Source organism: Neomonachus schauinslandi, chromosome X (assembly GCF_002201575.2).
Source record: "Neomonachus schauinslandi chromosome X, ASM220157v2, whole genome shotgun sequence".
Taxonomy (NCBI): Eukaryota; Metazoa; Chordata; class Mammalia; order Carnivora; family Phocidae; genus Neomonachus; species Neomonachus schauinslandi.
In genome coordinates, this window is record NC_058419.1 from 76,323,397 (window position 1) to 76,335,766 (window position 12,370).

General features: G+C 37.5%; 1 protein-coding gene across 1 annotated transcript; it reads left to right on the forward strand.

The window, feature by feature from the left end:
- Positions 1–3,281: 3,281 nt before the first annotated feature.
- Positions 3,282–3,560, forward strand: LOC110570609 (nucleoside diphosphate kinase, mitochondrial-like). The gene has a single exon (XM_044911796.1). It carries the CDS (start codon positions 3,282–3,284, stop codon positions 3,558–3,560), a length of 279 nt encoding a protein of 92 aa, XP_044767731.1.
- The last annotated feature ends 8,810 nt before the right edge of the window (positions 3,561–12,370 follow it).

A 12,370-nucleotide genomic window follows, 5' to 3' on the forward strand; every position in this document is an offset into this window, starting at 1 on the left:
CTCTGCTTTCAGCACCCCTTCCTCTATGCCACCCACTAGCACAGTTGGACTTCAGAGAGACACACAGTGCCTTTAGTGGAGGCTGGCGTCCCCTACACTAATACTCACCCCCCTGTGCCTGACAGGGGCATCTTTACAAGGGCAAGTCAGCTTGTAAGCCAGCCCAGCAAGCCTCTCCCTCAGAAGACCAACACAGGCCCCCGCATCTACCAAGTCTACTGATTAAATAACACTCCACAACATGAGCTTCCAGTGGAAATAGGACCAGGCTTGCTTCTTTTTTTTTCTTTTTTCTTAATTTTTTAAATTTTCAAATTTTTTTCTCTATTATTTTTTATTCTTTATCTTCTATTATATATATATATTTTTTTCTTTTTTCTTTTCTTGCCATCTTTATTTTAAAATCAGGCTTATAATAATTTTTTGTTCAATTGTTCATTTGTTTCCTCTTATTTTTCAGATCATGCTTCTTATTTTTTTCCCCTTTCATCTTTCTCTACTCTTTTTTTTCTTCTCTTTTTTTCCTTTAGAATAAGGCTTATAGTTTTTTGTTTGTCTGTTTGCATTTTTGTTCCTTTTCCTTCTCTCTTTTCTTGGATCAGGCTTTTTTTTTTTCTTTTTGTTGTTGTTGTTTTTTTCTTTTTTTTTATACAGGCTTATCTTGACAAATTACACTTACTAAAAGGTGCAACACTCCCCACTATAACCAAGGAGGAATACTGTAGAGGAAGGTCCAGTGGAAAGAGCAACCAAAATGCAACAGCAGAGTGTACACAGCTTACAACAGAAACACTTTCTGAAGTTGTTGTTGTTTTTATGTTGTTTTCATTGTTTTTTTATTTACTATTTCTTCCTTTCTTTTCTGGACAGAATGACGAGACAGAGAAATTCACCCCAAAAGAAAGAACAGAAGGTAGTATTCACTGCCAGGGATTTAATCAATACAAATATAAGATGTCTGACCTAGAATATAAAACAACTACTTGGGCTTGAGACATCAGCACAAGTTGGGCTTGAGAAAAACATAGAAGACACTAGAGAATCCCTTACTGTAGAAACAAACAAAGAACACCTAAAATCTAGTCAGATTGACATTAAAAATATTATTACAGAGATGCAGTCCCAAATGGAGGCTAAAACATGAGAGTGAACAAGGCAGAAGAGTCAGTGATATAAAAGATAAAATGATGGAAAATAAGGACGCTGAAAAAGAGAAGAAAACTAGTAGATCACAAAGGGAAACTAAGAGAACTCTGCAATAAAGCAAAATAATATCTGGATAATAGGAGCCCCAGAAGATGAAGAGCAGGAGAGAGGGGCAGAAAGATTATTTGAACAAATTATATGTAAGAACTTCCCTAATCTGGGGGAGGAAACAAGCATCCAAGTCCAGGAGGTGCAGAGAACCTTATTCAAAATCAATAAAAATAGGTCAACACCTCCATATATAACAGTGAAGCTTGACTGTTTCAAAGATAAAGAGAAAATCCTGAAAGCAGCTGAGGAGAAGAGGTCCTTAAACTACAAAGGTAGACACATAAGGCTGGCAGACCTGTCCACAGAGACCTGACGGGCCAGAAAGGACTGGCATGATATATTCAAGTGCTAAATGGGAAAAAATATGCAGCCAAGAATACTTTATTCAGCAAGGCTGTCATTCAGAATAGAAGGAGAGAGAAAGTTTCCAGAACAAACAAAAACTAAAGGAATTTATGAACACTAAACCAGCCCTGCAGGATGTATTAAAGGGGATTCTTTCAGTAAATATAGAGCCCCAAAGTAACAAAGACCAGAAAGGAACAGAGACAATCATCAGGAACAGCTAGTTTACAGGTAAAACAATGTCACTCAATTCATATATTTCAATAATTACTCTGAATGTAAATGGACTCAGTGCTCCAATCAAAACACATAGGTTATCAGAATGGATAAAACACACGACCTATTGATATGCTGCTTAAAAGAGACTTGTTTTAGACCTAAAGACACCTCCAGATTGAAAGTTAGTGGTTGGAGAACCATTTATCATGCCAATGGAAATCAAAAGATAGCTGGAGTAGCCATCTTTATATCAGACAAACTAGATTTTAAGTCAAAGACTTTAAGGAGAAATAGAGAAGGACACTATATCATAATAGAAGTGCCTATCCAACAAGAAGATCTATCAATTGTAAATATTTATGCCCCTAACTTGGGAGCAGCCAAATATATAAACCAATTAATAACAAACTTACACATTAACAATAATACAATAATAATAGGATATTTTAATACCCCATTCCAGCTATGGACAAATCGTCTAAGCAGAAGATCAACATGGAAACAATGTCTTTGAATGACACACTGGAATAGATGGACTTCACAGATACAGTCAGAGCATTTCATCCTAAAACAACAAGAATACACATTCTTCTCAAGTGCACATGGAACATTCCCCAAAAGGGTTACAAATCAGGTCTCAACCAGTACAAAAAGACTGAAATTATACCATGCACATTTTCAGAACACAGTGCTTTAAAACTTGAAGTCAACTGGGCGCCTGGGTGGCTCAGTTGGTTAAGCGACTGCCTTCGGCTCGGGTCATGATCCTGGAGTCCCGGGATCGAGTCCCACATCAGGCTCCCTGCTCAGCGGGGAGTCTGCTTCTCCCTCTGACCCTCCTCCCTCTCATGCTCTCTGTCTCTCTTTAAAAAAAAAAAACTTGAAGTCAACCACAGGAAAAAAAAATGGAAGGAACACAAATACATGGAGATTAAAGAGAATCCTACTAAAAAATGAATGGGTCAACCAGGAAATTAAAGAAGAATTTTAAAAATACATGGAAGGAAATGAAAATGAAAACACAACAAACATTTCAAAACCTTTGGGATGCAGCAAAGGTGGTCCTAAGATGGAAATATATAGCAGTACAGCCTTTCTCAAGAAAGAAGAAAATTCTCAAATACAAAACCTAACTTTAAACCTAAAGGAGCTGGAAAAAGAACAACAACTAAAGCCTAAACCCACCAGGAGAAGAGGAATAATAAAGATTACAGCAGAAATCAATGATATAGAGTCATCGGCCCATGGGCCAAGGGTGGCCTCTGGGGTGCACCACACTGCTGGGGTTGCTCAGTGGCCCATGAGCCCTGGCCCAAGCCTGCTCACATGCCCCAACTCGGGAAGGTCCTCCTAGACCCGGGAGCTAACCCTGGTTGCAGTGAAGCCAGTTGGGGTGCAGCAGCAGCTTGTTGGGGATGTGGTCCAGCACTTTTGAGAGGAGGGACCTCAAGCTGGTGGGGATGAAGATGCTGAAGGCTCCAGAGAGAGTCCTTGCTGAGCACTACCATGACCTACAAAGGAAGCCCTTCTACCCAACCATCATCAGCTACATGACCTCTGGCCCTGTGGCCATGGTCTCAGATCGCCCCAAAGTGGTCTGCTCCTCAAGGGTCATAATAGGACACATTGACTCAGCTGAGGCTGCCCCTGGCACCATCAGGGAGGACGTCAGCATCCATATCAGCAGAATCATCCACACTGACTCTGTGGAGGGGGCCCAGAGAGAGATCCAGTTATGATTTCAGAGCAGTAAGCTGGTGGACTGGGCAGACGAAGTCCACCAGAGCAGCATCTACCCAGTGTAAGCATTCAGACTGCCCTCAGCAACCCCAGCAGCCACCCAGGATCAAGTACCTCAGTCATCCAGACCTTGAGCCCATATGCATGGTCTGCCCATCTGTCCCAGACGACCTCCCTGTCTACCTTCTCCGCCCCACCCCAGAGGGGTTGAGTAACCAATTTTATGTGGCTTCTAGTATCCTAAGCCCATAATAAATTGGACAAAATACTTTCTGTAACAAAGTGCCAGACAAATTTGGGGAGTCACCAAAAGTGTGTAGTGCAACCTCCCTTCCCACAAAGGTGGATGGGACATTAAAACTCACTGTGTTGTGTAAAAAGAAAAGAAGAAATCAATGATATAGAAATAAAAACAAAACAAAAAAGAACACAAACAAACAGGGTAACAGATCAACAAATGTAGGAGCTGGTCTTTTTGAAAGAATTAACAAGACTGATAGATGCCTAGCAAGACTTTTCAAAAAGAAAAGAGAAGGCCCAAATAAATAAAATCATGAATGAAAGAGGAGAGATCTCAACCAACACTGAAGAAATAAAATTATAAGAGAATATATGACAAATATATGTGAACAAAGTAGTCAATGTGGAAGAAATAGATGCATTCCTAGAAACACATAAACTACCAAAATTGAAACAAGAAGAAATAGAAAAACTGAACAAACTCATAACCAGCAACGAAATTGATTCAGTAATCAAAAATCTCGCAAGAAACAAGAATCCAGGGCCGGATGGCCTCCCACTGGAATTATACCAAACTTTTATTTATTTTTTAAGATTTTATTTATTTATTTGACACATAGAGAGATCACAAGTAGGCAGGCAGGCAGGCAGGCAGAGGGAGAGGGAGAAGCAGGCTCCCTGCTGAGCATGGAGTCCAATATGGGGCTCAATTCCAGGACCCTGGGATCATGACCTGAGCCAAAGGCAGCCACTTAACTGACTGAGCCACCCAGGCACCCTATACCAAACTTTTAAAGAACAATTAATACCCAGCCCTCATCAGCTACATGACCTCTGGCCCTGTGGTGGCTGTTTCAAAAAATAGAAATGGAAGGAAAATTTCCAAACTCTTTCTATGAGGCCAGCATTACCTTGATCCCAGAACCAGACAAACACTCCACCAAAAAGGAGAATAATAGACCAATATCACTGATGAACATGGATGCAAAAACTCTCACCAAGATACTAGCTAATAGGATCCAATGATACATTGAAAGGATTATTCAACACAACCAAGAGGGATTTATTCCTGGGCTGCAAGGGTAGTTCAACATCTGCAAATTGATCAATGTGATACACCACATTATTAACAGAAAGGACAAGAACCATATGATCCTCTCAATAGATGCAGAAAAAAGCATTTGACAAAATAAACCATACTTTCTTGAAAAAAACTCTCCACCATGTAGGGATAGAGGGAACATACCTCAATATCATAAAAGCATCTATAAAAGACCCACAGTAAATATCATCCTCAATGGAGCAAAACTGAGACCTTTTGCCCTAAGGTCAGGAACACCACAGGGATGTTCACTGTCACCACTGTCGTTCAGTATAGTACTAGAAATCCTAGCCACAACAGTCGGACAACAAAAAGAAATACAGGCATCCAAATTGGCAAAGAAGAAGTCAAATGTTCATTCTTCACAGTAAACATTATACTCTATGTAGACAACCCAAAAGAATCCACCCCAAAATTGCTAGAACTCATACAGGAATTCAGCAAAGGGGCAGGATATAAAATCAGTGCACAGAAGTCAGCTCCATTTCTGTACACTAACAATGAGAGAGAAAAAAAGAAAAATCAAGGAGTCAATACCATTTACAATTGCAACAAAAACCATAAGATACCTAGGAATAAACTTAACCAAAGAGGTAAAGCATTTTTACTCTGAAAGCCATAAAACATTTATAAAAGAAATTAAGAAAGACACAAACAAATGGAAAAACATTCCATGCTCATGGATTGGAAGAATCCATGCTCACTGGATTGGAAATATTGTGAAGATATCAATGCTACCCAAAGCAATCAAGCATTCAATGCAATCCCTATCAGAATGCCATCAGGATTTTTCACAGAGCTGGAACAATCAATCCTAAAATTTGTATGTAACTAGAAAAGACCCCAAATTGCCGAAGTAATGTTGATAAAGAAAACCAAAGCTGGAGGCATCACAATTCCGGACTTCAAGCTCTATTACAAAGCTGTAATCATCAAGACAGAATGGTACTGGCAAAAAAACAGACACATAGATCAATGGAATTGAATATAGAGAACCCAGAAATGGACCCTCAACTGTATGGTCAACTAATCTTCCACAAAGCAGGAATGAATATCTAGTGGAAAAAAAACAGTCTCTTCAATAAATGGTGCTGGAAAAACTGGACAGCCACATGCAGAAGAATGAAATTAGACTACTTCCATACACCATACCCCAAAAATAAACTCAAAATGGATGAAATACCTAAATGTGAGAAAAGAATCCATGAAAATACTAGAATAGAATGAAAGCAGCAAACACTTTGACCTCTGCTGCAGCAACTTCTTGCTGGACTTATCTCCAAAGGCAAGGGAAACAAATGCAAAAATGAACTATTGGGACTTCATCAAGATAAAAAGCTTTTGCACAGCAAAGGAAACATTTGACAAAACCAAATGACAACCTACAGAATGGGAGAAGATATTTGCAAATGTCTTACCAGATAAAGGGCTAGAATCCAAAATCTATAAAGAATTTATCAAGCTCACTATTCCCCCCCAAAACAAAACAAAACAAAACAAAATCCAATCATGAATGGGCAGAAGACATGAGCATACATTTCACCAAAGACATAGAAATGGCCAACAGACACATGAAAAAATGCTTAACATCACTAGGCATCAGGGAAATATGAATCAAAACCACAATGAGACACCACCTCACACCAGTCAGAATGGCCAAAATTAACAACTCAGGAAACAACAGGTGTTGGCGAGATTGCAGAGAAAGGGAAACCCTCTTACACTGTTGGTGGGAATGCAAACTGGTGCAGCCACTCTGGAGAACAGTATGTGGGTTCCTCAAAAATTTAAAAATACACCTACTCTATGACCCAGCAATTGCACTACTAGGTATTTATCCAAAGAATACAAAAATAGTTATTTGAAGTGGCACATGCACCCCAATGTTTATAGCAGCAATGTCCACAATAGCCAAAATATGGAGATGTCCATCGACAGATGAATGGATAAAGAAGATGTGAGATACACACACACACACACACACACACACTGGAATATTACTCAGCCATCAAAAAATGAAATCTTGCCATTTACAATGACGTGGGTGGAACTAGAGTGTATTATGCTAAACAAAATAAGTCAGAGAAAAACAAATCCCATACGATTTCACGCAAATGTGGAAATTAGGAAACAAAACAGATGAACATAGGGAAAGGGAAGGAAAAATACAATAAGTTGAAATTTGAGAGGGAGACAAACCATAAGAGATGCTGATCTCTGGGAAACAGAGGGTTGCTGGAGGGGAGGTGGGTGGGTAGTATGTGTAATTCGGTGATGGGCATTAAAGAGGTCACTTGATGTAGTGAGCACTGGGTGTTATATGCAACTGATGAATCACTAAATTTAGTTATGTATATTAACATATAACACTATATGTTAACTACATTGAATTTAAATAAAGAATAAAAAAATAAGTGCACTCTTAAACCCCTTTATCTATTTCACCCAACCCCTCTCTTCCTCCCCTGATAACAACCCGTTTCTTCTTTGTATTTAAGAGACTGGGGTTTTTTATTTCTTTATTTCTTTCTTTTCTTTATTTGCATATTTTGTTTCTTAAATTACGCATGAATGAAATGAAATGCCTTTCTCCAACTTAATTATTTCACTTAGCATTATACCCTCTATGTCCATCCATATTGTTCCAAATGGCACAATTTCATTCCGTTTCATTCCTGAGTAAAATTCCATTATGTGTGTGTGTACCACATCTTCTTTATCCATTTATCTATAGATGGACACTTGTGTTGTATCCATATCTGGGCTATTGTAAGTGACACTGCAATAAACAGATGTACACATATCTTTTTGAATTACTGTTATTGTTTTCCTTTTGTAAATAGCCAATATTGGGGTTACTAGATCATATGTTAATTTTTAATTTTTTGAGGAATCTCCATGCTGTTTTCCAAAGTGGGTGCACCAATTTGCATTGATTGATTTTGTGTATTTGAACCATTCTTGCATTCTAGAACTAAATTCCACTTGGTCATGTTATATAGTCCTTTTATTATGCTGTTGAATGTTGTCTGGTTGTGCTGTCTTGAGGAATTTTACATCAATATTCATAAGAGATATTGGTCTGTAGTTTTATTGGAGTGTCTCTGTCTGGCTTTGATATTAGGCTAATGATGGCCTTATAGAATTAGAGAGGAAAAGTTTCATCCTCTTCAATTTTTTGAAAAGTTTCAAAAGGATTGATGTTAAGTCTTCTATAAATATGTGTTGGAATTACTACAGCTTTGTAGTATATCTTGAAATCTGGAATTGTGATAGCTTCAGCTTTTTTCTTTCTCAAAATTGTATTGGCTTTCCAAGGTCTTTGTGGTTCCATACAAATTTTAGTATGATTTATTCTAGTTCTGTGAAAAGTGTTGTTGGTATTTTCATAGGAATTGCATTAAATCTATATAGCTTTGGGTAGTATAGACATTTTAACAATGTAGGTTTTTTCAATCTATGAGCATGGAATATCTTTCCATTTGTTTGTGTCATCTTCAATTTCTTTCTTTAGTCTTTTATAGTTTTCTGAGTACAGGTCTTTTATATTCTTTGTTACATTCATTCCTAGGTATTTTGTTATTTTGGGTGCCATTTTATTTTTTAATTTTTTTAATTTAATTTAATTTTATTATGTTAGTCACTGTACAATACATCATTAGTTTTTGATGTAGTGATCCACGATTCATTGGGTGCAATTTTAAATGGGAATGTTTTCTTAAATTCTCTTTCTACTTTTATTATTAGTGTATACAAATGCAACAGATTTCTGTATATTAACTGTATATTAACCAACCAAATTCATGCATCAGTTCTGATAGCTTTATTTGTGTGTTTGTTTTTGTTTTGTTTTGTTTTTTGAGTCTGGTCTTTTTTCCTGCTTTGTTGAGGATTAGTTGACCATAGAGTTGAAGGTCCATTTCTGGGATCTCTATTCTGTTCCATTGATCTATATTTCTACTTTTGTTCCAGTACCATACTGTCTTGATGACTACATCTTTGTGATAGAGCTTGAAGTTGGAATTGCGATGCCACTAGCTTTGGTTTTATTTTTTAACATTCCTTTGGCTATTTAGGGTCTTTTCTGATTCCATATAAATTTTAAGATTGTTTTTTCCAGTTCTGTGAAAAAAATTGATGGTATTTTGATAGGGATTGCATTGAATGTGTAGATTGCTCTAGGTAGCATAGACGTTTTAAAAATATTTGTTGTTCCAATCCATGACCATGGAATGTTTTTCCATTTCTTTGTGTCTTCCTCAGTTTCTTTCATGAGTATTCTATAGTTTTCTCAGTACAGATCCTTCGCCTCTTTGGTTAGGTTTATTCCTAGGTATCTTATGGATTTGGGTGCAATTGTAAATGGGATCAACTCCTTAATTTCTCTTTCTTCTGTCTCATTGTTGGTGTACAGAAATGCAACTGATTTCTGTGCATTGATTTTATATCCTGCCACTTTACTGAGTTGCTGTATGAGTTCTAGCAATTTTGGGTGAAATCTCTTGGGTTTTCCACATAGAGTATCATGTCATCTGCAAAGAATGAGAGTTTGACTTCATTGCTGATTCGAATGACTTTTATTTATTTTTGTTGTCTGATTGCTGAGGCTAGGACTTCTAGTACTATGTTGAAAAACAGTGTGGACAGTGGGCATCCCTGTCGTTTTCCTGACCTTATAGAAAAGCTCTCAGTTTTTCCCCATTGAGAATGATATTCGTTGTGGGCTTTTCATAGATGGCTTTTATGATATTGAAGTATGTTCCTTCTATCCCTACACTGTGGGGAATTTTAATCAAGAAAGGATGCTGTATTTTTTCAAATGCTTTTTCTGCATCTACTGAGAGGATCATATGGTTCTTGTTTTCTCTTTAATTAATGTGCTCTATCATGTTGATTGATTTGAGAATGTTGAACCACCCTTGTGGCCCAGGAATAAATCCAACTTGGTCCTGGTGAATAGTCCTTTCAATGTACTGTTGCATCCTATTGGCTAGGATTTTGGTGAGTATTTTGGCATCCATGTTCATCAGGGATATTGGTCTGTAATTCTCCTTTTTGATGGGGTCTTTGTCTGGTTTTGGGATAAAGGTAATGATGGCCTCATAGAATGACTTTGAAAGTTTTTCTTCCATTTCAATTTTTTGAAACAGCTTCAGGAGAGTAAGTATTAATTCTTCTTTAAATGTTTGGTAGAATTCCCTTGGGAGGCCATCTGGCTCTGGGCTCTTGTTTTTTGGTAGGTTTTGATTACTGCTTCAATTTTCTTGTTGGTTATTGTTCAGTTCAGATTTTCTATTTCTTCCTCTTTCAGTTTTGGTAGTTTATATGTTTCCACGAATTGATACATTTCTTCCAGATCACCTAATTTTTTGGCATATTGTTAGTCATAATATGTTCTTAAAGTTGTTTCTATTTCCTTTGTGTTTGTCGTGATCGCTCCCCTTTCATTCATGATTTTTATTAATTTGCATCTTTTTTTTTTCTTTTTGAGAAGACTGGCTAGAGGTTTATCAATCTTACTAATTCTTTCTAAAAACCAGCTTATAATTCCGTTGATCTCTTGTACAGTTCTTCTGGTTTCTATTTCATTGATTTCTGCTCTAACCTTATTATTTCTCTTCCCTTGCTTGGTTTAGGCTTATTTGCTGTTCCTTTTACAGCCCCTTTAGGTCTAAGTTTATCTTCTTTATTTGAGACTTTTCAAAGTTTTCAGAGAGACTTGTATTGCAATGTACTACCCTCTTAGGACCGCCTTTGCTGTATCCCAAAGGTTTTGAACAGATGTGTTTTCATTCTCATTAGTTTCCATGATTTTTTTCAGTTCTTTAATTTCCTGTTTGACCCATTCATTTTTTAGCAGGATGCTCCTTAACTTCCAAGTGTTTGAGTTCCTTTCAAATTTCTTCTTGTGATTGAGTTCCAGTTTCAAAGCATTGTGCTCTGAAAATATTCAGGGACTAATCTCAATCTTTTCATATCATCTGAGACCTGATTTGTGACCCAGTGTGTGTTCTATTCTGGAGAAAGTTCCATGTGCACTCAAAAAGAATGAGCATTCTGTTGTTCTAGGTTGGAATGTTCCTTATATATCAGTGAAGTCCATCTCATGCAGTGTGTCATTCAAAGTCCTTGTTTCTTTGTTGATCTTCTGCTTAGATGATCTGTCCATTGCTGTGAGTGGGGTGTTGAAGTCTCCTACTATTAATGTATTATTATCAATGTGTTTCTTTACTTTGGTTTTTAAGTTGTTTATATAATTGGTTGTTCCCATGTTGGGGGCAGAGATATTTATAATTGTTAGACCTTCTTGTTGGATAGACCCTTTCAGTGTGATACAGTGTCCCTCTTCATCTCTTTCATTTAAAATCTAATTTGTCTGATATGAGGACTGCTAACCTAGCTTTCTTTTGAGTTTTATTAGCATGGTGAATAGTTCTGCACCCCTCACTTTCAGACTGGAGGTGTCTTTAGGTTTAAAATGCATCTCTTGTAGAGAACATATGGATGGGTCTTGCTTTGTAATCCAATCTGATACCCTGTGTCTTTTGATTGGAGCATTTAGCCCATTTACCTTCAGAGTAACTATTGAAAGATATGAACTTTGTGCCTTTGTATTGACTGTAAAGTCCCTGTTTCTGTAAACTGTCTCTGTTTCTTTCTGGTCTGTGTTACGCTTGGGCTCTCTCTTCACTTACAGCATCCTCTTTAATATTTCTTGCAGGGTTGCCTTGGTGGTCACATATTCTTTCAGTTGCAGTCTGTCCTGAAAGCTGTTTATCTCTCCGTTCATTCTGAGTGACAGCCTTGCTGGATAAAATATTCTTAGCTGCATGTTCTTCTCATTTAGCCCCCTGAGTATATCATGCCAGTCCTTTCTGGCCTGCCAGGTCTCTGTGGATAGGTCTTGTCTCAAGCAGCTTTCAGGATTTTCTCTAAAATTTGCAAGCTTCACTATTATATGTCAGAGTGTTGGTCTATTTTTATTGATTTTGGGATGGGTCCTCTCTGCCTCTTGGGCATGAATGACTGTTTCCTTCCCCAGATTAGGGAAGTTCTCAGCTATGATTTGCTCAAATATACCTTCTGCTCACCCGCCTCTCTTCAACCTCAGGCACCCCATAATTCTGATGTTGGTACGTTTCATAGCATCACTGATTTCTTGAAGCCTTTTTTCATGGGCCTTTAGTTGTTTTTCTCTCTTTTCCTCAGCCTCCTTCCTTTACATCAACCTGTCTTCTAGGTCACTTACTTTTTTTTCTGTCTCATTTATCCTGGGTGCTAGAGCATCCAATTTAGACTGCATCTCACTTACAACATTTTAAATTTCAGCCTGATTAGATCTCATTTCTGCATTAAGAGATTCTGTAGTGTCTTTTATGCTGTTTTCATGCCCAGCTATTAACTTTATAATTGTTATCCTCTATTCCATCTCTGATCTCTTACTTATATCCATAATGATTAGATCTG

Bases quoted from the DNA above. Each gene is read 5' to 3' on its own strand.
- LOC110570609 (XM_044911796.1), top strand. From the start codon at position 3,282: ATGAAGATGCTGAAGGCTCCAGAGAGAGTCCTTGCTGAGCACTACCAT.